The sequence below is a fragment of the Hemiscyllium ocellatum genome, chromosome 2, assembly GCF_020745735.1.
Source record: "Hemiscyllium ocellatum isolate sHemOce1 chromosome 2, sHemOce1.pat.X.cur, whole genome shotgun sequence".
Lineage (NCBI taxonomy): Eukaryota > Metazoa > Chordata > Chondrichthyes > Orectolobiformes > Hemiscylliidae > Hemiscyllium > Hemiscyllium ocellatum.
The window spans coordinates 64,813,926-64,841,886 of NC_083402.1; the positions used below are offsets into that span (position 1 = coordinate 64,813,926).

The 27,961-nt window shown below is 40.6% G+C and overlaps 1 protein-coding gene across 1 annotated transcript in view; it reads left to right on the forward strand.

The window, feature by feature from the left end:
- The window catches only part of fer (fer (fps/fes related) tyrosine kinase), a 226,968-nt gene that overhangs the window by 38,422 nt on the left and 160,585 nt on the right, over positions 1–27,961 (forward strand). The window contains exons 4-5 of the mRNA XM_060837245.1: positions 8,727–8,826; positions 10,371–10,554. Of these exons, the coding sequence (XP_060693228.1) occupies positions 8,727–8,826; positions 10,371–10,554 (284 nt within the window). The remainder of the gene's footprint in view (positions 1–8,726; positions 8,827–10,370; positions 10,555–27,961) is intronic.

Sequence of the window (27,961 nt, forward strand, 5' to 3'; positions counted from 1 at the left end):
CTCTCGCTCTCTCTCGCTCTCTGTCTCTCTCTCTCTCTCTCTCTCTCTGTCTCTCTGTCTCTGTCTCTGTCTCACACATTGTCCTCACCTTTAGTGTTAAAAGACAAGAAAAACACTGATCAAACCTGCTGTAGCTTCAAGTGTTCCTTGTCATTAAGATGAGTCTCTTGCAACAGGGCAACATCTCGTTTTTAAGGCTTGACAACCACTTTTTCCTTTAAACTGATGAATGGATCCTTCTAATATTCTTGATGCACCTCTTAAGAACACAGCTTTACAACCACCTTTGACCTGCTGAGAGGGGAATTTGAGTTACAGCTTGCTGGGCATATTCAAAAGAAGATTCATGAAGTCTATTAACGAAAACCAAAACACTAAACTCACTACAAAACACAAAGGCACTTAATGAGGACTCTACCACCTGCCCATAGAGGGTGCTTGCATCTCCATTCCCCCTTTCACCTCGAGTCGCATTCCAGACCCAAGCAATAGAAGGAAGCAAGACAAAATAATGAACACTGCCCACCCCAACTATATACCAATGCCAACCCTCATTGGAGAAAATAAAGCACACCAATAGTAGCTCCTTCAAGAAAAGGGTAACATTACAAAAAACATAATGAGAGGTAAAAAGCCCAAGCATTATTGTCCAGGATATAAATCCATCTGAATTATTTTAAAGTGTCCAAGAAATTTTTCACTTGTTCTGAGGAGTTAAATGACTGCACCATCTCCTTGTGAGTAATATGAAGGCTGCTGGATATCTGTCGAATATTGAATACCAAGGTTCCTTAATTTTCTCTTGGCCTCATCAGTAATTTCCTTTTATGAATCACCGCCACAGAAAAGTCCTGGAAAAAAACATTACCTTAGTTCCCCGATAAGTCAGGGCCTGTAGATCTTTCCCCAACCTTCTCAGAAGATTCCAGGACACTCTGCTTGTTCCTGTAGCTTTGAAATCATACCAGGATTGGACTGGGACACCGATCCAGACCAGATCAGCGCACTGCAACTGAGTAAGCTCTGTCAGCCTTCAGTTGGTCTGCCTCAGCGTCTCAGCCAAGAAACTATGGCAGCCAGCCTTCAAAAACGCTTGCTAGCTGCCCATTTTCCACTCCTTTTATCAGCCCAATGACCCGGATATTTTTCCTCCTACCTTGATTTTCCAGATCAGTGACCTGTTCAGTCAAGGCCTGGACCTGTTTCTCAAAGGCCTGGAACTGTCCCGCAGAGGACTCGACCTCGGTCCCCGATGTCTTGGTCCACCATTTGACCTCTTCCAACTCTTTCTCGTGCTTTTGTAGCATGACTGAAATCGGCTCTAGCCGAGTACGATTGTCTTCCATCAACTCCTTGATCATTCCTCAGATCGCCCATGAGTTCTTCAGTGATGTTCTGCTGTGCAGGTACCTCTTTCTCGGCTGCCGAGAGAGCTGCAGCTGCATCCCCAGTCCCGTTCGCTGGCACGCCCGATGCCTTCAGATAGTGTCCTGTTTGTTAGGGCTTGGCTGTATGCTTACCTTTCATCACCCTCACTCGCTCAAAAATAATTTACAGTAGAACCTTGACTATCTGAACATCAAACATCCGAATCTCAGACCATCCGAACAAGATCTCAAGGCCCTGCAAAAACAGTACCAGATAACCCAACATTCAGTTATCAGTTAAACAGTATTATAATGCGAGATGCTGGATAATTGAGAGATACTCTGACAACCGGCACTCATGGATTACCACTTATTTCCGGTCACCCGAACTCTCAGCCCATCTCACTCAGACAAACGAGGCCCCACTGCAAATGGATTTAAACGGTTTCACAATCGTTAAATATCAATTTTCTCTTTAAAAAGGTAAGGTAGGTGGGGTAAAAATATTACTACTGCTGGACTTGGGTGTAGAGCTCAGCAAAGCAATCTACCCAGATTGCAGCCATCTTGGACAACCCCCCCAGTTACTTGGACTTTTAATCATTAAAGGAATCAAGAGTTATGGGAAGAAGGCAGGTAAAAATATTAAGGGCTGTCAGATCAGTCATGATCTTGTTGAAAGGCAGAGTGGACTTGAAAAGCCAAACAGTCTGCTTCTACCCCTATGTCTAATGGCTTTGTGGTCTTGTAGCAACTCGCTTAGCTGTATTGACTTACTCAAATAGGTGGTTTTGTGATGGGACCCCTCTTGGGCCCACCTCTCTCAAATATCTTTGTTGGGTTCTTTGAAAAATGTGCCTTTATTGAAATGACACCTTAACCCCCTAGTGCTTGCATAAATATGTACAAATGTATCAACTATGGATGTAGGTTTGCTCGCTGAACTGGAAGGTTCATTTTCAGATGTTTTGCCACCATACTAGATAACATCTTCAGTGAGCCTCCGGATGAAGCATTGCTGATGGTTCCTGCTTTCTATTTATATATCTGGATTTCTTTGGGTTGGTGATGTCATTTCCTGTTCTTTTTCTCAGAGGGTGGCAAATGGGGCCCAAGTTGATGTGTTTGTTGATAGTTCTGGTTGGAATGCCACACTTCTAGGAATTCTTGTGCGTGTCTCTGTTTGGCTTGTCCTAGGATGGATGTGTTGTCCCAGTTGAAGTGGTGTCCTTCCTCGTTTGTATGTAAGGATACCAGTGAGAGAGGGTCATGTCATTTTGTGGTTAGTTGATGTTCATGTATCCTGGTGGCTAGTTTTCTGCCAATGTAGTGTTTGTCCAATGTAGTGTTTGTTACTTTCCCTGCACGATATTTTGTAAATTACATTAGTTTTGCTTGTTGTCTGTATAGTGTCTTTCAAGTTCATTAGCTGCTATTTTAGTGTGTTGGTGGATTTGTGGGTTACCATGATGTCAAGGGGTCTGAGTAGTCTGGGCAGTCATATTGACTATATTTGCATCCATAGCTGCATATAAGAATTTCCTTTCTTATCTTAATTCCCTCCATGCTGCACTTAAATTCATGTTTGAAATGGAACAGTCAAATGAGCTCCCTTTCCTCAATGTCTCAGTTGAGAAAGCAGCAAAAAGTTTTCTGTAACAGTCTGCCTGCAAACCTACCTTCACTGCTCATTATGCATGGTGGGTTTCTTGTACTTACATGGATTACCAAAGTGACCTTATTGGCATCCTCCTAAATGGAGCCTGTTTCCGTGAAAGTGTTTTGCTGAAATGGAGTATACCAAAGCCATCTTGCTGGCTAATGACTGCCTTGATCATATTTCTCGCTGTATATTACGCAAACTCATGGCCAGGGCTGAGGCAGTCACTCTTCCTCCTGAAAGGTTATCAACTCTACCTTGGATTACTCTGGACAGGTAAGATATGAGATTTGAACAACATGAGGCTTGCTGTTTCACATTGCTATGATGCAGAAACAGTACAGGTAGTGCTGTCTACTAATAAGATGCCGCTGTCAAGTCAAAAAAGACTTTCTGCCTATCTTGTCAATCAGTAATGTTGTGTGTGCATTTTATTGTTGATGTGATGCCAGCTATGTAAACTATACATAGAAAAGACTGGTGGATCTCATCAAACAGCATATCTCTAGCTGTTCACAAAAAAGAAAGACACTGACTATGTTCCCAATTAGGCTGCACGTGTAAAACCGACAAAACAGGGTCTAACATTAGGTGAGATTTTGCAATTGGGCAACATTTGTAGAATTATGCTGGTAATTCCAGACTGTCATTCGGGTTTACAATATAATGCATTTGTTGTTGCCTGGAAGCTGCATCTTTTAATGCGCAGGACCCTGTTCTTTTCAGATCAGCAGAGCATGCACACTGCCTTTTTCAACTTAACAAAATGGGTGGCAGGCATTTTCTGGTTCATTTTTTTTGGGGCAATGTCTTGACCAATCAAAGTCAACTTGCCTGATTTAAAATTTAAACAAAATCTGGCAGTTATTTGTCAACGATCCTTCATGAGGGTATTCTCCATGACATTGCTTCCACTAAACAGTGTGCACTTGACAATCGATCAGCACTCTCTGCTAATGCAATGTAAATGTTGATTTTTTTCGCTTGAATATCTATTCTTACGTGTCACTCTGATGCAAAACAAAAAGATTCAGGAAAATGTGTTTTTTTTATGCATTTGAGTTCAATTCTTTTTTGGATTTTTCTTAAGGTAAATAAAGTGGCATAAATCTTAAAAAGCATGCTGTGAGGGAGGGAGTTCTGAATATTGACAAGGAGCAGTGATGTCGTTCCCAGTCAGGATGATGTCTGACTTGGAGCAGAGTTTGCAAATAGCAGTGTTCCCAACTGCATTAGCATCTGTAACCTTTTGATTTTTTTTGGGTGACATAAGTTGAGGATTTGGAAAGTATTATCTAAGGAGCATGAGTAAGTGCATCTTGATGGTGCGCACTGCTATCACTATGTGATGATGGTGGAAGGACTGAATGTTGAGGTTGTTGGATGAGGTTCAAGTCAAGCAGTCAGCTTTGTCTGGGATGATTTTGAGCTTTTTGAATCTTGTTTGAGCTTCACACATCCGAGCCGGAGGAGGTATTCTGTCACACACCTGACTTTTGCCTTGCAGATGTGGAAGGCCATGAGGAGGCAAGTAGTCAGTTGCTGCTGCAGAATCCATAGTCTTTGACCTGCTTTTGCAGTCCCAGTAATCATCTGACTGATGCAGTTCAGTTTGTGGTCAATGGTGATCCCCAAGGGTTTGACAGTGGGCAGATTCAGTTAAGGTAATGCCGTTGAATGTCAAGGGTGATAGTTAGATTTGTTCTTAGTGGAGGTGGTTCCATTGCCTGGCACTTAGGTAGTAAGTTATATTTACACTACATATCAGCCCAAGCCTGGATGTTTCCAGGTCCTTCTCCAAGTGCTTTAGCATCTTAAGCTTGCAAACAGTGCAAAATATTGTGCAAACATCAGTGAACATCCCCACTTCAGAAGTTGTGACAGAGGAAAGATCGTTGAAGTAGTTGAAGAAAGTTGAGTCTATATTTTTTTTCTTAAACTTTTTGGTTTGGAATTAAATAAGATGTTTTGTTAATCATTTGGTAATGAATGTCTGCTACTCCCTTACTTAAAAATCCTAACCACTTGGATCAAGCTAACTTCATGGGAATAAGCTTTCCATCTGTGACTCTCTCAAAAACCAACTGTACAAGAACCTCTGCATTAAATCTCTTATTCATCTTCAGACCACAAGACATAAGGTTCTGTCTGGAGAAAGTGAGGACTGCAGAGCAGAGAGTGTGGTGCTGGAAAAGCACAGCAGGTCAGGCAGTATTTGAGGAGCAGGAGAATTGATATTTCAGGCATAAGCCAGATTCCTGATGAAGGGCTTATGCCCAAAATATCGATTCTCCTACTCCTCGAATACTGCCTGACCTTCTGTCCTTTTCCAACACCACACTCTTGATAAGGTTCTGTATGGTTTGCTTCCAATACAGTCAACCCAATTTCAACTCCCCTCTATACCCATTACCAACTACATTGCATTTACTTATTCCTAGCTTTGTTATCGGCAATCCCTTTGACTGTTTCCCTTCGTTTTACCCCTCTCGCTTGACAATGCCTGCTTCCTTTTACTCCCTGCTTCCTTTTGCTCCCTGGTACCCCGCACCTTATCATCAGCGTAAATGCTTTTAGTTCTGATGAAGGGTCGTTAGACTCAAAACATTGACCCTGTCTTTTTCTCCACAGATGCTGCCAGACTTGCTGAGTTTCTTTAGCAATTTCTCCTCTTCTTTTAAATTTCCAGCATTCGCAGATCTTTGCTTTATGAAAGGAAAGGGTTAATTTCCTGGAGCGCACAAGTTTAAATTGGCACAAAAGCAATAGGCTAACTTTACAAGCCTTTTGTAAAAAAAAAACAGATCTTTTTAAATACAACAAGCAGTCTCCCTAAACATTCCATGTGATCATGTACTATGTTTTGGCCACATCTGCCAAGCTACAAGATTTCAACCAAGCAATTATTACTTTTTTTTTCCTGCATTAAAGCAGAGCTGATACATTTTAAAAAACCTGAAATATCAAGTCTAACTTGGAGACAGAAAATCATCCCAGTGTTTGAATAGTTGCAAGACCATAATTAATTATAATATAATTTTTAAATGATCCAACAAACAAGTAGTGAACAGGAACCATTTTGACAAATTATAAAGTTTTGTCAATTCATGGAGCTAATATAACATATTATCAGTTTTTAACGTTTGCCATTTGTTTTAAACTTGCCAAACTGTTGCCTTTGCTCACTCAACTGCTCCTTCTGCCGTCACCATTTTTGTGATTAGGCCTATATGTGACCTTTCACTTTGCTTCTTCAGCAATTCCAAGCTCCTTCACTTATGTGCTTCTGTTGATAAGCTCACGAGTGAGCCCCTCAGCAGTTACAGGAGTTAAACAGTTTGTGATTGGTGGAGTAATGCCTCACAGCTTTTGTCACTTGCCCCTATGGGATGACCTTTTTCTGATTTGTATCTCCTTGATTTTTCACTGAGGTTTTGAGCTTTCAGGGGAGATTTCCGGTATTTTGAGCTCTGATACTAACCATTCTCCCACTAAATTTGCCACTTCTAAACATCTATGCACATGCATCCCCAAGTCCCTCTGCCCTCACATTCATTAGAGCTGTACCATACCTCTTCCTTTTCCTTCTGCTAAACTGCACAATATAACCTTTCTCTATGAAGTTCTACCTATCACTTGTCTGCCAATTCAGACTGTCATGCTGCAGTCATAGAAATGTACAACACGGAAACAGACCCTTCGGTCCAACTCGTCCATGCTGACCAGATGTCCTAAATTAATCTAGTCCCATTGCCAGCATTTAGCCTATATCCCTCTAAACCCTTCCTATTCATATACCCAAGCAGATGCCTTTTAAATGTTGTAATTGTACTAGCCTCCAACACTTCCTCAGACAGCTCATTCCGTACACACACCACCCTCTGTGTGAAATGTTGCCCCTTAGATCCGTTTTATATCTTTTGCTTCTCACCTTAAATCTATGTCCTCTAATTTTGGACTACCCAACCCTACTTGGGGAAAAAGAGCTTGACTACTCATCCTATCCATGCCCCTCATGATTTTTGACATGTCAACTTTTTACTGTGCTCAGTGAGTCATGTGACAATAAAGCTAATTCTAATTCTAACTGACCAAGGATATGGTGTACAGTAAAAAGCAGACACAACTTGCAAGAAGAAACTCAATGTGAAAGAGGGAATCCCATTGGTGTTATCCTCCATGTTTTTTACATTCCATAACCATAGGAAAAGTTTGAAATTTCATTCACTATGACTTGGAAATTGAAATATTGAATTTGGAACGAACATTTGGGAAACATGGTTGTGTGTGGTCACAAAAGCAAAATATAGCAGTTGGTGGCGAACCGAAATGAACAGTCTGCAGGTCTGGCAGCATCGCTTGGGAAACTTAACAGTTATTTTAGGCCTTTATCATTCCTCAAGCTACTCCTATCCCAGAGTTAAGACCCATGTGCCATAACTTGCTGTTCTATGCTTCGGTTCTTTTTCCTTATTGTTCAAGTTGACATTGCTTTTCATCAATCTGTCTCCAGTTACATAACAGATTTCTTTAATATTCTCCAAATTAGTCAAGTTTACATGTACGCACACTCATTGACCTCTGTATATCCCTTTGCGCACACTCTACCTCTTCTTTACAATTTATTTTGCTGTATATCTTAGTTCTAGTTCAAAGCTGAAATAATGACATATCAGGGTTTGCTTTTCATAACAAATGTAGCAAATGACTGAAAGCACTAACTGAACATTTGTATTTTTTCACCGCTCTCTTTCAGCAAAATGGGCGGGACAGTGGTTAGCACTGCTGCCTCACAGCACCAGAGACCCGGGTTCAATTCCCACCTCAGGCAACTGTCTGTGTGGAGTTTGCACATTTTCCTCGTGTCTGCGTGGGTTTCCTCCGGGTGCTTTGGTTTCCTCCCACAGTCCAAAAATGTGCAGTTTAGGTGAATTGGCCATGCTAAATTGTCCATAGTGTTAGGTGAAAGGGTAAAGTAGGGGAATGGGTCTGGGTGGGTTGCTCTTTGGAGGGTCGGTGTGGACTTGTTGGGCCAAAGGGCCTGTTTCCTCACTGTAAGTAATCTTTAAACAAAAAAAGTCCATAGTTGCTTCTAGCTTCCAGTGGGCTATGTATGCTTTTTTCAACGAGATGCACCTTTCTCCCCTTAAGTTATTGAGAACAGCAGATGCTGGAGATCAGAGTGGATAAACAGTGGCACTGGGAAAAAGCACAGCAGGTCAAGCAGTGTCAGAGGAGGAAGGGAATCGATGTTTCATGTCAGAAGCTTTCCTCAGTTCTGATGGAAATTTCTGACTGAAACGGTGACCACTCTCCTCCTCTGATGTTTGACCTGCTGTGCTTTTTCTAGCTCCACTCTTTATCAACTCTGTCCACTGACCATGTTAAAACAAATAACCTGGAATCTTTAGATGGTTGTAATGTGACTCTGACAAGAGATTGTGTCTGTCTCCTACCCTGTTGTGATAGCTGCAAACCTAAGCAATCTTTTCCCGCTGTTGACCACATAGAGCCTTCGGTGTCAGTGATACTTGCAGTAAAGTTTGTAATCTGACTTCAAACTCTGGCTGTGTGCACCACATAATACTTGCACCTTAAATAGAAATGCTATTTGTTTTCCTTGATTCCAACTTCCTTTTGGAAATAAATACTATTTACAATGCCACTTTTTACAAGAGCGTTTCAATACTTCTATTCAGGTAACAAAGACTGAACTTGAAAAGCTGAAGTCTGCCTACAGACAACTAGCAAAAGAAGCATGCATCGCCAAGGAAAAATATAAAGAAGCTCTTTCAAAAGGTAAGTTGAAATATAAAACTGTCACAGGATATTATTATCTTTTGAATCATTTTGTGTCCCCTTGGGGCACTTAGACAATGGAAACCGACAATCTTTCCAACATGATTGTTTGTCATTTGAAGGAGCAATTCAGAAGAAGTAGATGACATGGCTTTGAAAGCTATTAGCCATCCCTCGTAAATCTAGAATTCTTTTGAGAAGATCACCAAAGGAGTAAATGCATAGATTATCCAGCAGATTACTTGGAATCGGGGAAGACTTTGGAGTGCAGCAGCAGAGCAAGCCATCTGACAAATGAGTCTGTTCTGTCTTTCATTGAGATTATGGCTGATCAGTTACAAGACTTCATTTACCACCTATGTCAGGATATTTTTTGGCTAGCAAAAATCTGTCTCTGTTTGAAAACCACAAATTAAACTAATAACCTTGAAGGCTGAGAGTTGTTTCACTTCAAATTTGGAGTTGTGAAATTGACTTTATCATCTAAACCAGTCATATAGCAGTACAGCATCAAAACAGATCCCTAAGTCTAACTTGTCCAAGTTGACCAGATATCCTAAGTTAATCTAGACCCATTTGCTAGCATTTGGTCCATATTCTTATAAACCTTTCCTATTCATCTACCCATCCAAATGCTTTTTAAATGTTGTAATTGTACCAGCCTCTACTACTTCCTCTGGCAGCTCATTCCATTCACGCACCACCCCCTGTGTGAAAAAATTGCTCCTTGGAACCCTTTTAAATCTTTCCTTTCTCATCCTAAACCTATGCCTTCCAGTTTTTGACTCCCCTACCCTTGGGACAAGGTGTTGATTATTCACCCGATCTATGCCCTCGAGACTTTATGAACTTAATTAAGGTCAGCACTCAGGCTCTGATGCGCCAAGGAAAATTGCCCCAACCTGTTCAGTCTGTCCTGATAGCTCAAACCCTCCAAACATGCAACCCTGGCAACATCCTTGTAAATCTTTTCTGAACCCTTGCAAGTTTCACAACATCCTTTCTATAGCAGGGAGACCAGAATTGAACACAGTATTCCAAAAGTGGTCTAACCAGTATCCTGTACAGCCGCAACATGACTTCCAAATCCTGTATTCAATGCTCTGACCATTAAAGGCAAGCATACCAATTGCCTTCTTCACTATCCTGTCTACTTGCAACTCTGCTTTGAAAGAACTATGAAACTGAACGCTAAGGTCCTTTTTGTTCAGCAACATTCCCAGGACCTGATATTAAGTGTACAAGTCCTGCTCTGATTTGTCTTTCTGACATGCAGCACCTCACATTTATCTAAATTAAACTTCATCAGCCACTCTTCGAGTGATGATCAAGGTACTGTTGTACTATGAGGTAACCTTCTTGGTTGCCCAATACATGAATTTTAGTGTCATCTGCAAACTTAGTAACCATACCTCCTATGTTCACATCCAAATCATTTATATAAACTATGAGTAACCACAAACAAATGATTCAGAAAATGGCAGGTTTACTTCACTTGCATCAAGGTTGAATTTCTGAAGTTTCCATTTTCTTTTCTCCGACAGGCAAAGAGACAGAAAAAGCCAAAGACAGATTTGACAAGGCCACCATGAAACTTCATAATTTGCATAACCAGTATGTGTTGGCAGTGAAGGGGGCCCAGCTGCACCAGGAACAGTATTATGATAAAGCTCTTCCTTTACTGCTAGATTCTTTGCAGAAGATGCAGGAGGAAATGATTCTTGCATTGTAAGAAATATTCTAGATAATTCATCTGATATTTTTTAAGCCATGCTGTGTTTTGTTTAATGATCTACTGCGTTGCTTGTCTAAATGGCAAAATACTATGCACGTTTGAACACAAGACATTATTTTTGTCACTAAGTATTGTTTGCATTCATGTGAGACATTGGCCCTCATTGAGAATTGTCAACGCAATTGTGAATGGCAAAACATGTGTTACACACCTCACAGAAAAATTGTCACTTTGAATCAACTATGGGATTGATATATCTGAGACTGCATGAAGGCATTAATTTATTTTACAATTGGTTTGATTTACATTTACACAGTAGGATATATCAGGCAGGGACCTGAAATAATGAGAAGGAAGCTTCCTGACTACCTTCGTTCCTTCAGTATTACGCCATGTTAATGTGGAGAATTCTATTGTTATTTATTTTGAAAATGTTTGATGAGAATATTGGTGAATCCAGTTGCAACTGTAATCTGAAATTTGTTGCAATAGCAATGGTGCACTAATGATGTGCACAATTATTTAGCATAAGTTCTAATACATTAAGACTCGACTGATTTATTCTTGGTTTGAAAATTTCATCAGTATTAGTTTGATCAGTTGTGACCCTCCAGAGAATTTTGCCCAAATGCGTGTACCGAAGTATTGTGGTTCCGCCCCTTTCAAAAAGATGTGATGGCAAATTTCCTGTTTTCATGTTCGTCCTCTCAGTCTGTCAAGTTGTACAATGCTGATGAAGTTGTGCACATAACTCAGTATTCAACAGTGAAGTTGACAAGTTGGAAAGTGTCTGATAAAATTGGAGATGGAATGTGCTGTGTTCTTGATTGTGTTCCTGCTGACAACTCATCACAGAAGTCATCAAAATAGGTAATTGAAAACTTGGAAAGATACACAAGTGTGAAAAAAGTTCAATGTATAGTATAGCTGATCTATCCTGTCATTTCAAAGAATCTTAGAATCCTACAAGTGTGGAAGCAGACTCTTCGGCCCATCAAATCCATACTGATCCTCTGAAGAGCATTCCAGCCCCTACCCTTGTCATCTGTATTCACCATGGCTAACCCCATCTAGCCTGCACATCCCTGGCCAATACCGTCAATTTAGCATGGCCAATCCATCTAACCTGCACGACTTTGGACTGGGGGAGGAAACCGGATCACCCGGAGAAAACCATGCAGACACAGGGAGAATGTGCAAACTCCACATAGACAGTTGCCGGAGGCTGGAATCTTGATGTGATCCCATTACAATGGAAATGAATAGTATATTAGTGGTTCTTGTTTTGGAGTTTGTTTTTGTTGAAGCTCATGCTAAAGATGATTGTGGCGATCTGGAAACTTTTTTGAACAATGGGAAATACTGGAATATAGGACCAACTAACTTGAAGGTTAAGCATGCGATATTTTTATATTGTCATGACAAGTGTGACAATGCTGCTCCTTTAACACGGTTAAGCTGTCCTTGGCTTTTTTTTCCAGAGAGGTTGTAAAAGACAAACTCCAAAAAGTTTGGAATTGAAGGATTTTCGGGCCAATTTGATTATAGATAACAGATACTGCCTCAGGCAAAAGTCTTTCAAGTTGTCAAAGAAACACTTGTGCAATGAAAGGGGAGTGGCCAGTTCTCCCAGCACATCTTCTCTCTGGTTTGGTCTGGCTATATACTGAAAGCAGTCAGACAGTTGTAAAAACTACTGGACCCAGAGAAGCAAGTCCAGGCTGATCCTTCTGTGTCTCTAACATTTCTCCTGTAAGACCCTGTGTTTGATTTTACCTTTTGTGCCAAAGGGTGTTTATGGGCAGTGTTGCAAGTATTTGGAACAACATCATTAAATTGGGACGATCTGTTGGGTTTTTGGGTAGGTTAAGTTATTTGGTATTCTGTTATATTTTGTTTATGTTTCATTTGATAAGCTTATAAATAAACTTTTGTTTGAAAATACGTAGTTTGATCAACTGCATCCCTCCTGGAATACCCATGTTACATCTGCTTAAAACAACTAGCAAAGCTAAGGTCTCGGCTACTATCTTAAAATGTTCTGAGGGGGTCTGGTTTGGTCCATAACGGACTAGAGGCTCTTTGGGCGATTTGTTCTCTTGTTCCAATTTAGGATTTAGGTTGTTGGACTCGAAGGCAGTGAGTGGTAGGTGTTAGTGTCTTTTGTTCCAGGTGATAAGTTCAGTTGTTTCAAACAGTGCTTGGGATAGCAATGGCTCTTTCAGTCACCAAGAATTTTCTGGGGGTGGAAGAAGTGACCTTGGGGATTTTGCAAAAGGTGATTAAGGTCTGGAATTAGCAGGCAAGCTGGAGTTGTAGCTGCCTCCTTCCATGAGGAAAGGAAAGATAATTACAGCAACAGTTCAGTATTTAAATTTTCTGGAAACTTGATCAGAATCTTTTAGAGATGGCTAAAATTCAATTGAAAGTGAAGTAGCTTGAGTTAGAGGCAAAAGACAAGGAGTTATGATTAAAAGCAGAGGTAAGAGAAAAAGAATGAATCACTTTCGCAGAATGAAAAGAAAAAGAGAAGAGAACAAAAGTAAAGAGGTAAGGAAGAAAGAGAGGGAATTTGAACTTCAGAAATTGGCACTTAGACAGGAGTTCAAAAATTCACTTTCTTAAGTGGTGAGAAGTTGTGGAAGAGCAGCGAGTTAAAATGGCAGGATCTGGCCGTTGAAATGGCTGATGATAGAGTTAGTCCATAAATCAGAGTTTGGCTTCCAACTTCAATTTCAATCCATGAGGGTTAGAAATTGCGGAAAAGAGAAATTGGGGAAAAGAGAAATCCTTGCATGGAAAGGGAAAGGTAGATCTCTGTGAAGATAATAAGGATAACTTACCTAAGGGTAAAATCAAAACCCTTCAAGGGGAAAGAGAAGTTAAAAAACTCTGTTGTTTTCACTGCAATGAAGTAGTCCACATGAAATCAGTATTATTGGGTTAGGCAAAGCACTGGGATGCCAGATGTAGGAAAACAGGATAAGCCAGTGAATTTTGTTGGAATGGTAATGAGAAGCACAATGGAGGCTAGAAAGCTGCACTAGAACGTACAAGCTAGTCAGAGGTTGCTTAAGGAAGAAGTGCCAGATCATCTTACATGATATGCATGCGAAGGTAAAGTTTACTCCCATAGGCCAGGAGCAGCAGGTAAAATAGGTTACAATATTAAGCGATACAGGTTCTTCTCAATCTGTGATGCAAAAAAATGAGATATGTACCTCTGAAGGACTATTGTCAGGAAAGGTATTAAGTCCTGAGAATTCATGGTGAGACAAGAACAGCTCAATTATGTAAAGTGAGGTGAGAGTGTCCAGTGAAGAGTGGAGAAATTGTGGTAGGAGTACTAGACAAATTCTCAGCTCTGGGAATACAATTTGTGCTTGCGAATGATACAGCTGGTTCACAGGTAGGAGTGCTGCCTACTGTGGTTGAAAAGCCACTCAATCAACTGAATTGTTGCAGGGCATTTCTATCAAAAGGCATATGCAGAAAAAGAATCACAATGTATCCCTGAATGTTGTTATTTTAAAAATGATGTCTTACTGAGGAAATGGAGGCCATCATGTATTCAGGTAGATGAGAAATTGGCAGAAGTTCATCAAGTTGTACTGCCAGTGGGTGTTGTAGACGGAGGTGTTGTAAGTAGAAGATGAGCAACAACTAGGGGGTCACTTTGGAGTGAGAAAAATTCAAGCTAAAATGCAAAAATGTATTTACTGGCCTGGACTGCACAAAGATGTAGTTGAATTTTTGCAGACATGTCATACATGCCAGGCAATAGGAAAACCACAGGGGGTAATACATCCCGCACCTTTTAATACCCATTCCTGCATTTGAGGAACCTTTTTTTTTACACGAGTCTTGATTGATTGCATAGGACCTCTATCTCAAACAAATACTTGGAATCAGTATTTGTTAACAGTAATGAATGTGTCGACTAGATTTCCAGAGGCTATTCCACTCTGCAGTATTATAGTTAAGAGGATTGTAGAGGAGTTACTTAAAATTTTCACTAAATATGGACTACCTATAAAGATACAATTAGATCAAGGGTCAGATGTCACATCAAAATTATTCAATGAAGTTATGGATAGTTTAGGAATAAAACAATTCAAATGTACTGCGTACCATTGCAGAGAGCATTAGAAATGTGGCAAAAAGACACTAAAAGATGATGTTGAGGGCTTATAGTCAAGATTCCAGATGATTGGGGTAAGGGAATTAATTCTGTTTGTACTTTTTGCAGTCAGAGATGCACCAATGAATCGACCAAATTCAGCCCATTTTGAGCATGAGTGGAAGGACCATTAAGGAGAAGTTGGTAGGTCAGATTTCAGAGACCTATACATTTGGACTATGTGTCAAATTTTAGTGAATGATTAAATAGAGTGGGAGAGTTGGCTGGACAACATTTATGGTATCACAGCATACAATGAAACGGTAAGCAGATAAGAAATCAAAAGCATGCAATTTTGCTATTGGGGATAAGGTGTTACTGTTACTTTGAGTGATAGGTGAACCTTAAAAAGCAAGGTTTAGTGGACCGTATCAAGTCAAAAGGAAATTGAGTGAGTTGAACTATTTGATGAAAACTCCTGCTAGAAATAAATCTGAGTGTGTCATGTGGATATGTTCAAAAGGTATTTTGCCAGGAAGGAAAGCCAAGGGAGACTGTTATTGATTACAATACAGAGGGAGGAACCAAGAGGATTCTGAATTGGCCATTCCTTAAATTAAATTGGACAGTGAGGACACTGTCAAAGATTGGGTTAAGTTACTGAGTTATGTTCCAGAGGAAAATCAAAATGACCTGAAAGAGTTATTACTATCACATGGGGAGATATGTGGAAATAAGCTGAGAAGTACTAACTTAATTATGCATGAAATCGATATAGCAAATGCTGTTCCAATTAAGCAAAATCCCTATAGGCACAACCCTCTAAAGTTGGCACAGGTTCAAAAGGAGATTGAACGCATGCTCCAAAACGACATCATCAAAGTGATTTACTGTGACTGGAGATCACCCATAGTAATGGTGTCAAAATCAGATGATAACCAACGGCTATGTGTGGAGTATTGCAAAGTCGGTATAGTTCCAAAGACTGATGCATATCCGATTCTGCGTTTAGAAGACTGTGTTGAGAAGGTGGGACAAGGAACTTCTATTTCTAAGTTGGACTTGCTCAGAGGATACTTGCAGGTGCCTTTGTCAGAAAGGGTGAAGGAAGTTTTGGCTTTCATAAACTGATACAGTCCATTCAGCCTTAAAGCTGATATTGAAAGTACGCCTGCTGCATTTCAGAGACTAGCCAGTAAGGTAGTTGCCGAATTACCTAACTGTGTCGTAATGATATAGATGACCTGGTGATTTTTAGTCATACGTGGAAGGAACAATTGCAACATAGGTGAACCTGTGAAAGCAAGGGTTTGTGGACCTTATCAAGTCGAAAGGAAATTGTGAGGTGAACTATTTGATGAGGACATATTCAGTTGACTTCAGAAGGCAGGCTTGGTGATAAATCTGGCTAAAAAGCACAAGCCACGTTATTGAACACGAACAAATGGCACCACAGAATGCAAAAACAAAGGTAATTGGGGAGTTTCCCAAACCTTTTTAAAAAAAGAGCAGTACTACAATTCCTGGGACTGAGTGGATTTTATTGAATATTTGTACCAAATTTTAGCAGTGTGGCTCCTCTACTCACTGAATTACTAAAGAAAGGCAAGAAGTTTCAGTGGATAGTGGACTGTCAGCAGGCATTTGACAGCTGTGTTATCCACTGACCCAGTTACGCAAAGCCATTTAAGGTGGCTTTCAATGCAAGTGATTTGGGTGTCAGTGCTGTGCTCTTGCAGGAAGATGACAAGAAGATAGGATTGGGAAAGACCATTGGGTATTTCTCCACGAAATTGAACATTGATCAGCAGAAGTATTTGACAGTTGAGAAGGAGACTTTGAGCTTGGTGTTGATGTTACACAATTCAATGTTTGCATTACCAGTAACATATCCGAGACTGGCATATACACTGACCATAGCCCATTGAAGTTAGTGGAGAAATTTAAGGACAACAATGCCAGACAGTTTAGATGGAGCTTGTTGTTACAGGTATTCAGTTTGAGAATTGTGCATGTGGCAGGGTGTGAAAATGTGATTACCAATGCATTGTTGAGATTTGAATGGGAAACTGAAGCATTTGGTGGCCCAAGTAAAACCGATTGAAACAGAATATAGTTGTGCATGTTTATAGTCAATGTAATGTATATGTGTGTTATAGGGCACTAACAGTTTAAAATTAAGGAGTATTAAGATGAAGCCATATTTGGATGTTGATGGGTTATTTTTGAAAGGGGGAGGTGTGATAATGCTGCTCCTTTAACAAAGTTATGATGTCCTTGACTTTTTTTCAGAGGTCGTAAAAGACACATGCTCTGAAGAGTCTTGGGTTGAAGGGTTTTTGGGCCAGCTTGAATTTTGCTAACAGATACTGCCTCAGGGAAAAGGTTTTCAGGTTTTTAAAGAAAGAACTTGTGCAATGAAAGGGGAATAGTCAGTTCTCCCAGCGCATCATCTCTCTAGTTTGGTCTGGCTATATACTGAAAGTAGTCAGCAGTTGTAAAAGCTACTGGACCCAGAGAAGCAAGGTCAGGCTGATCCTCCTGTCTCTCTGACATCTCTCTCTGTAAGACCTTGTGTTTGATTTTTACCTTTTGTGTCCAGGGTTGTTTAAGGGGAGGGTTGCAAGTATTTGGAACAACATCATTAAGTTGGGATGATCTGTTAGGTTTTCGAATAGGTTAGCTTATTTGGTATTCTGTTATATTTTGTTTGTGTTTCATTTGATAAGCTTATAAATAAACTTTTGTTTAAAACTACGCAGTTTGATTAATTGCATCCCTCCTGGAATATCCATGATACACCTGCTTAAAACAACTAGCAAAGCTAAGGTCTGGGTTACTTTCTTGAAATGTTTTGAGGGAGTCTGGCCTGGTCCATAATGCTGGGTTTGAGCACACAGACTGGATTATTGGCTTAATAATCATTTACTAGCCTGCTTAATCAATCCTTCTTATGTTCGCCTTTGTTATTGTAATTATCTTTAATCAGACCATAGAATCACACAGTATAGCAGAGGCTATTCAGCCAATCAAGTCTCTGCTGACAAAAACACTACTGCCTACACTAGTTTTGCTTTCCCGCAATAGGCCCATGGGCAACTTTTAATGTTATGATCCTTCAAGAGCTCATAGGCCTTTTTTGGAGGTTGAGGTTCCCCACATCACAGGCAGCGCATTCCAGAACTCCCACTATCCTCTGGCTGAAGAAATATATTTCTTAAATTGTCTTTAAACCTCTTGCCTTTCACCTTAGAATTCTGTCTCCTTGTTCTTGGCCCTTCAACTAAGGGGAACAGCTGCTTTTTATCCATCCTGTCATTGCCCCTGATAATCATATAAACCTCTGTTAGGTCTCATCTCCGATTCTGTGTTCCAAAGAAAACAACCTGAGCTTACCCATCCTTCTTTCATAGCAAATTGTTTCATTCCAGGAAACATCCTGGTGAATCACCTCTACACTCCCCCTAGTGCAATCATGGCCAGAACTGCACAGAGTACTCCAACTGTGGCCTAACCAAAACTGTTTTGTGGACAGCTGCAACATGAGGGCCTTGCTGTTATGCCTTGGTGGATATAGGGAAACGTTACATATACTGCCTTGACTACACAATTAACCTATTCTGCCAACCAAGGATCAATGGATAAGAACTCATATTCCTCTGTTCGTCTGAGCTTCCTGGTGTCCTCCCACTCATTGTTCTTGTTCTTTCTTCCAAAATACATCATTTCAGATTTATCAGGGTTAATTCTATTTGCCATTGATCTGCCTATCTGACCAATCCACTTAATTGCCTTTAACTTTCTTCCTCAATGTCACCACCAACCAATCATTGTGTCATCTGATTACTCATTTATCATAACCCTCCCACCTTTCTCACAGAGACTTAGAGATGTACAACATGGAAACAGACCATTCGGTCTAACTTGTCCCTGCTGACCAGACATCCTAAATTAATGTACTCCCATTTACCAGCACTTGGCCCATATCCCTTGAAACTCTTTCAATTCATGTACCCATCCAGATGCCTTTGAAATGTTGTGATTATACCAGCCTCCACCACTTCCTCTGGTAGCTCATTGAAGGCATGCGCAACCCTTTCTGTGAAAATGTTGCCCTTTGGATGCCTTTTGAATCTCTCCCCTCTCACTGTAAACCTATGCCGTCTAGTTTTTGACTCCCCTGTCCTGGGGAAATGACCTTGACTTTTCACCCTATCCATGCTCCTCATGATTTTATAAATCAGTATAAGGTAACCCTTCAACATCATAGTAAATCTTTTTTGAACCCTTTCACGTTTCACAGTGTCTTTCATCTGCATCATTTATGATTATTGTAAACAACAAGGGACCCAGCACTCAACCCTGTGGTATGCCACTTCCCACTAGGCTGCAGTCACACAAACATCATCCTGCCACCATCTTCTGTCTCCTGCCACTAAATCAATTTCAGATCCAACTTGCCAACTTACCTGGATCCTGTAAGCTTTTTCCTTCTTTATCAGGTTTACAAGTGGGAACTTGTCAAAGATATTGCTGAAATCAACTGACCTACCGTCATCTACACACTTGGTCACCTCCTCTCAAAATCCCAACAGAGTTGGGAGGTATGACCTGCCTCTGATGAATTTGTGCTGACTATCCCTGATCAAATATTTTTTCTTTAAGTACAGATTCATTTTCTCTTCCTTTATTTTCTCCAATACTTTGCTTACCACTGATTTGAGTTTCACTGCTGTATAGTGCCCTGATCTATCTCTGACACCCTTGTAAAGTGGAACGACATTAGCTGTCCTGCTGCCCTGCGGCGCCTTCACTGTGAATAAAATCGATTTAAAAATTTGGGTCAGGGCCCTTGTTATTTCCGCCCACACCTTTCCCAGGATACAATTCATCCAAAACCTCTAATACCCCCTTGCTGTTTATATCAGTCAGCTCAAGAACTTCACAGTCCACCTTCTCATTCTGTACTTACTCCTCCTGAATAAAGGTAGGTGTCAAGTCCTCATTTAATACTCTGCCACTGTCCTCTGGCTCCATATGCAAATTACGCCTCGGTCCCGAATCGGCCCATTCTTTCCTTGCTTACTTTCCTTTCCTCATAGATTATCTTGAGATTCTCTCTAACCTTGCCTGCCAGTGTTTTTCTCTTTGCTCTCCACATTGCTTTTTTGAATCTCCCTGCCCTGTCTCCACTTCTCCATGGCCTCCGTTGTTTTGCACCTTATAACTGCTATACGTCTCTCTTTCCCTTTTCAAATCATCCTGAATATTACTAGATCGTAGCTTTCTCTGAGCTTGTTGCTGTTACATTTCACATAGAGTGAACATGTTGGGTCTCTGATGTTTCCATCACCTTTTTGAATGCTCCACCCCCCCCCTCCAAGTTTTGCAGTAGAGCTACCAGTCCGTTAATTTTAGATGAGATTAGATTAGATTAGATTCCCTACAGTATGAAAACGGGCCCTTCGGCCTAACCGGTTCACACTGACCCTCCAAAGAGTAACCCACCTAGACCCATTCCCCATATTTACCCCTGACTAATGCACTGAACACTATGGGCAGTTTAGCATGGCCAGTTCACCTGACCTGCACATCTTTGGATTGTGGAAGGAAATCTGAGCACCTGGAGGAAATCCACGCAGACACTGGGAGAACGTGCAAACCCCACGCAGACAGTCGCCCAAGGCGGGAATCGAACCCGGGTCTCTGGTGCTGTGAGGCAGCAGTGCTAACCACTGAAACGCTCATTTGTGGAGTGTGAACATCATTAGCAAGACTACCATTAACTGCTCTTTGGAATATGGTGTTGAACTCCAATAAGAAGGTTGCAGTTCAACACTCTTGGCAGGATGCTCTGGTGCATATTATGTATATTCAGACTGTAGCCACTGTGTGCTGGTGATGTAGGGAGTGAATGTTTATGGAGGTGGATGGATGTTAGTGAACCAGCTGAATAATGTGCTCATAGAGTGAGGTTGGGCTGCACACATCCTGGCAAGTAGAGAACATCTCAGCCTTTTAGATGGTGGGCATGTTTTGAGGAGTAAGGAAGTGAGTTAATTCCTGAAGAATTCCTTACTTTTGCAGCCAGATTATTTGTATGGTTAGTAGGGTTCAGTTTTTGTTCAGCAGTAAACCCCTTCCAGCATGTTGATCATGGAGGAATATGTTGATTCTAACGGAGTTGAATTTCAAAGGGAACCAGTTAGTCACTCTGAAGGTGCTCACTACCTGCGACTTGGGTTGTTTGACTGTTACTACTTGTGGCAACCCAAGCCAGACTCGCTATTCAGGTTTTATTACATGTAGGTATAACCTTCCTCGGCATCAGAGGTTTGTACATGATATTGTTGCTATCAGTGAACATATGCATTTCTGGCTTTTATCAAAAGGAATATCATTGAAGCAACTAAACATGATTTGATCTTGGAGACAGCGACGTCCTGAAATTATTATGAATGCTGTCTAATAACCCCATAACAATCTTCCTTTTGTGCTAGCTATGAATCCAACCAGCAGTCTTTTTCCCTTGATTCCCAGTGATATCAATTTTGATGGTACTCTTCGATGTAAAACACAGTTGAGTGCTATCTTAATGCCAAAGGCAGTCACGCTGCTTTAACTCGGGAATCCAGCTCTCCTGATTATGTTTGGACACAGCTGTAATAAGGTCAGGAAATGAGTAGTCATGGTTAAACTGAAACTGAAGATCGGTGAGCAGATTTTTGCTGAACAAGTGATGTTTATAGCATTGTCATAGAGCTCGTCCATTTTTCAGGCAGTTGAGAATACGTGAAGTTGGCAATTATTCAAAGTGCAATTGCCCAGCCTTGCTTGATTTTTATTATTGTCACATGTACCGAGATACAGTGAAAAGTATTGTTTTGCATGCTCTACAGGCAGACTATACCATACAACGTCTATTATGGTAGCTGAATAGATCACAGAATATAGCATTACAGCTACAGAGAGGGTGCAGAGAGAGGCAGATCAGAATTAACATTTCAGAGGTCCATTCAAAACTGATAAACTGCAGGGACGAATTTGTTCTTGAATCTATTTGAATGTGAAGTCAAACATTTATATCTTTTGCCTGAAGGAACAGGGTAGAAGAATGAATAACCGGTTGGAAGGGGTCTTTGATTATGTTGGTTACCTTACTGGGAAGCAGGAAGTATAGCTCGAGTCACTGGACGGAAAGCTGGTTTGCGTGATGGACTGGATTGTGTTCACAATTCTCTGTAGTTTCTTGTGGTCTAGGGAAGAACAGTTGCCATACTACACCGTGATGCCTCCAGATACGCTGCTTTCTGTGATACATCAATAAAAATTGGTAAGAGTCCTTGTGGATACACTGAATTTTCTTCGCCACCTGAGGAAGTAGAGACATCGTTGTACTTTCTGGACTGTCATGTAATTGTGGATGGACCAGAACAGATTGTTGGTGATCATCACTCCCAGGAACTTGACACTCTCGAGCATTTATACCTCAGCATCTTTGATGTCCTCACTCTGCTTCCTGAAGTCAATGACTAGCTGATGTTGATTGCTGAGATTGTTGTTTTTACACCATAGAGTCATTCAGCATAGAAACAAATCTTTCAGTCTAACCAGTGAATGCCCACCATGGTCCCAAATTAAACTAGTTCCACCTGCCTGCTGGCCCATATACCCCCAAACCTGTCCTGTTCATGTAATTATCCAAATGTCTTTTTAAATATTGTAATTGTACCCACATCCACAATTTCCCCTGGAAGTTCGTTCCACCCATGAACCACCCTCTGCATAAAAAAAATTGTCCCATGTCTTTTTGAATCTCTCTCTTCTCATCTTAAAAATGTGTCCCTTCGTCTTAAAATCCTCCATCCTAGGAAAAAGGTAACTAACATCAACTTGATCTGTACCATGCACTATTTTATAAACTTCTATAACACCACCTGTCATCCTCCTAAACTCCAGTGATGAAAGTCCTAGCCCATCCAGCCTTTCTTTATAACTCAAACCTTCCATACCTGCCAACATCCTAGTAAATCTCTTCCTAACCATCTCCGGCTTAACAATATCCTTCCTATAACCAGGCCTGCCACTAATCACTCAATCAATCAATTTTCCTGTCTCATCTTTGTTTGAGATCCAACATGCAACGGTAGTGTCGCCAACAAACGTGTAAATGGAGTTGGGGCGGAATTTGGCTATACAGTCATGCATGTATAAAGAGTATAAGTGGGCGCTCAGTACGCAGTCTTGCGTGGCATCAGTTGGAGGATTATGGTCGTTGGGGTGTTGCCACCTATTTTTACTGATTGTGATGTATGGGTCGGGAAGTTGAAGATCCAATTACGGCGGGGAGCCGAGACCTAGGTCTTGGAGTTTCGACATAAGTTTATTTGGAATTATGGTATTGAAGGCGGAACTGTAGTCAATAACCAGGGGCCTGATGTAGGTATCCTTGTTATCCAGATGTTCCAGAGATGAGTATAGGGCAAGGGAGATGGTGTCTGTTGTAGACCTGTTGCGCTGGTAGGCGAATAGCCAAGGATCAAGGCAGTTTGGTAGGCTGGAGTTGATATGAGTAATGACTACCCCGTGAAGCACTTCATAATTGTGGAGGTCAAAGACACCGGGTGGTAGTTGTTGAGGCATGCATTTCATGGGCAGGAAATACCTGGACAACTTTCCACATTGTTGACTTTTACTAGGTTTGGAAATGGCTATTTCTGGATCACAAGTCTTTCTGCAGGCAGCATGTTGTCAAGACTTGGTCTTTACCCTTTGCAGAATGTCCAGCCATTTCTTGATATCAAATGAATAACTAAATTAACCTAAGATTAATATCTATAATGCAGGGATAGTATTCTGAAGACATTTACAAATGTTTCAGCCTTGTCTTCTGCAATGATGTGGTGGATTTCGCCATCATTGAGGATCAAAATTTTTGTGGAGCCTGGTCCAGCTATATTTTCTGCAAATGTGTGGGTTGTCAATATTGCCGCATGGCCTAATCTATAATCACCCTTGTAAAAGTTGAGATGGGCTTGTTCTCGAACTGCAGCAGTTCATGAAGTGTCTATTGTTGTTTAATTGTCCACCAGCATTCATAACTGGATGGCACAGGATTGTAGAAGCTTGATCTGATCCTTTGGTTCGAGAATGTTCTAGCTCTTGACTATAGCATGCTGTCTCTGCTATTTAGCAAGCAAAGTGCTAGAGGTTTATTTTGTTGGTGTCTAATGTTTATCGATGCTTGGTGTTGCTCCTGTCAAACTTCCACTAAATCTCATTGAACCAAGGCTTGCTCCCCAGCTTGATGTTAATGGCTTAGTGTGAGTTAACCTGGGCCACAAAATTACAGATTGTGGTCAAGCAATCCATATGTTTTAAAAGTTATTTGGCTTTCTCTAGTTTGATGCAATTGAGTGGATTGCCAAACCCCCATTTTAGAGAGCAGTTAATGTGGTTGTAGCTTGAGGGACTTTATCATATTTAGGGTAGAAGGTAAGCTCCCAATTTGGAATAATTTGTTCATTTTAGATAGATGGTCTAAACTTACAAGAGTCTTTCAGAAATTTAGAGTGCAGTTTTGTGTGTGGGGCTGTGGTGTTTAATGCTGGGCTGTCTTCAGGAAAATAGTGGTAAAAATTTTCATTATTAGCTATTATTCAGCTTTATTTATCAGGTAGACAAACATGCACATATCACCACAAACAACTGTGTAAAATATTGTCAGAGTTTGGAAATGACTTTTAGATCCATTTTTGATTATGTTTATGCAATTAAGTTAAATACTTGAGAATTGCTGCTCTCTCCGTTTGAACTTTATGTTGCTTATTGCCACTATCACTCTTACAGGAAATTTCTGACCATGGTGTCAATGGAATGACAATGTTGCATAAATTTTGTTTCAAACAACAGCAAAAATATTTTCAGATACTGTTCGCTCAGAATAAATTGCTGCTGTTTGTGTTCCCCTGAGTTTATTTCTTTGCTGATCAAATATTCTCAGCCTATCCCAATATTTGCATATTGGAGATTCATAATATTGACTTCCTGTTTCTTTTATCATGGCACTTGTAGTTAAAATGACTTTTGAGCTATTTATACAATTACATTGTGCCATTTTTATATTTAAAAAAAGAATCTCGTCGTCTGGGGAAGGAATACAGGGCGGCACGGTGGCACAGTGGTTAGCACTGCTGCCTCACAGCGCCTGTAGACCTGGGTTCAATTCCCGACTCAGGCGACTGACTGTGTGGAGTTTGCACGTTCTCCCCGTGTCTGCGTGGGTTTCCTCCGGGTGCTCCGGTTTCCTCCCACAGTCCAAAGATGTGCGGGTCAGGTGAATTGGCCAAGCTAAATTGCCCGTAGTGATAGGTAAGGGGTAAATGTAGGGGCATGGGTGGGTTGCGCTTCGGCGGGTCGGTGTGGACTTGTTGGGCCGAAGGGCCTGTTTCCACACTGTAAGTCTAAGTCTAAGTCTAAGAATATGATAGTGTTATTATCGGGAGACTAGTAATCTAGAGACCCAGATTTGAATTCCATCATGGCAGATGGTGCAATTTGAATTCAACAAAATCTAGAGTTGAAATGCTCATGATTTAATTGTTGTCGATTTATTGTAAAATTTATCTAATTTACTGATGTCCTTACTGTTGTCTGACCAACATGTGACTCCAGATCCACAGCATTGTCTAATTGACTCTTATCTGTTAAAAAGCCTCAAAAAGAGTGAAATCAGATGGATCGCCAGAAGCAACAACAGTAAACTCTTTCCTGTAAAGTCCTCACCAATCAGGAAGCTATTACCAAAGCTGTCTTGCAGACGAGTCAAGCAATATCCTGACATAGTTACACTCATGCAGCCATACTTTGCACAACATTCCAGATAACACCATCACCAACTGTTGGCATGTCCTGTCCAACCAGCATTTTGACAGAGTAGTACACATTTAGAACAGAGCTCCAAAAGTGTTTCAACATTTATCCAGAGATTGTGAAGTCCACATCCCATGACTGATTTGAAAACATGCAGTTGCATTATAGAAACATACTGTGTACAGAAGTATGAATCTACTTCCTGCTTCAAATCACGAAAACCAGAACATTTCAGTTCCAACACTGTGCGAAGTTTGCACATTCTCCTCGTATCTGCATGAATTTCCTCCATGTACTGTGGATTCCTCCCATAGTCCAAAAATGTGCAGGTTAGATGGATTGGCCATGGGGAATGCAGGGTGACAGTGGGTGAGTCTTGGTGGGATGCTCTTCAGAGTTACTGTAGACTTATTGAGCTGAATGGCCTGTTTTCATGCTGCAGGGATTCTATTTAAAAAGCTTTATTCAATTGGTTAACTATGATTTCTCTTTCACAAAACTATGCTGACTGTCCTCAATTACTGTCAACTTTTTATAAGCATCCATGCAAAACCCCTTAGTGGTCAATTTCAACAGCAATGAAATAGATGTCAAACTAGCTGATCAACTGTTCCTGTTTTCTGCTTCCCATTTTTTGAATAGAGGGGCTATATTTGCTACTTCATAGTCTAATGGAGCACTGCTATATCTAGTGAATTATAGAAAATTAACACAAATATACCTTGTTATCACATCAGCCGCCTCTTTTAAGACCCTTGTATGAAGTCAGCCTGCAGCTTCATCAGTTTGTTCAACCCTGTTTAACTGCAGATTATAATTTCATCAAGTTCCTCTCTGTCTTTCACCACCCGATTTACAGCTGTAACTGGGTTTTTATATCCTCTGTAGTGAAGTTACAGAGAAACTATTTACTAATTTCATCCACCACTTCCTTATTATCTAATACTAGCTTCCATTCTCAAGAGGATGAACACATTTGTTATTTTTCTCCTTTCCCTGTCTAGCTAACTTCTCGGACTCTAATTTCTTTCTTTAGATTAATCATTTTGTCATTTTGTGCTGTTCTGTACATTCTGATCAATCACCTGATTTACTTAACCTTCGCAAGGCTATATGCTTTTTCTCTCTAAGATTGATGCTTTCCCCTAGTTTAGAACCATGGATGGTGGTTCCTCTCCTTAATTTTTTTTTCTTTCAGGTAGGTATACAGTTATTCTGAATATTCTGAAATGTCCCCTTAAAAATCTGAAACAACTTTCTCTGTTTTTATCTTCTAGCTTAGTATCCCAGTTCAGTTCAGCTAGTTCAGCTTTCATACCTATTTGGTGCTGTCATTTAAGTTTAAAGTGTCAGTCTTGGAGCCACACTTTTCCCTTTCAAACTGGATATAAAATCCCATCAGCTGATAGAGGTTTATAAAATCATGATGGACGTGGATAGCATAAATAGACAAAGTTTTTTCCCTGTGTTAGTGGAGAACTAGAGGGGATAGGTTTACTGTGAGAGGGGAAAGATATAAAAGAGATCTAAGGGGCAACTTTTTCACGCAGAAGGTGGTGCGTGAATGGAATGAGCTGTCAGAAAAAGTGGTGGAGGCTGGTACAATTCCAACATTTACGTCTGGATGGATATGTGAATAGGAAAGGTTTAGAGGGATGTGGGCCAAGTGCAGGCAAATAGGACTAGATTAATTTAGGATTTCTGGTCAGCACGGATGAGTTGGACCGAAGGGTCTGTTTTCGTGTTGAACATCTCTAAGTTTCTATGACTCTATTTTATCATGAGTCAAAGATCCAGCATAGTGCATGACTTTATATAAACCTATAGGCAAGTTTTTATTTTTATATGCTGATCTCCAGTGAAAATCGAAGAAACCGTGTTTTTAAGTGTGTAATAATCATACTTTTGGTCTTTTGCCTGTTGGACACTTGAGCAGAGAATGTGCTTATGGAATTAACAAAGTATGAAACTGCTTTCTGTTCCTAATGTTTTCATGTTTGTTAGCTCTACAAGAACAACTCAAACAAACACAATAAAAGTACATTCACAGTTTATCATTCGCACAAAGTTGGTACACCAAATTCTCATTATCCACGGGGACTTGTAGGAGCATGGATCTCCAGCAAATAACAAAAGTTGCAGATACCTTTATAATCTGTGAGGATCTATCAATGGGGTCATGGGAGGTAATGAAAGTTGAGTCTGGAGCCAACCTTGCATATATGCTGATTTCTGGGTAGTGAACTGCATGTGATGAGTGAGTGGACAAGGCTGATATAGATTTTTCGCTTTTATATTTGCATTGACATTTGCTCATAGCATTGGAACCTGGAGAATAATTATTGCACAAGGGGAGTGCATTTAGCTCATAGGTGGCAAATTTGCTGGTTGACGTGTATTCAATTCTT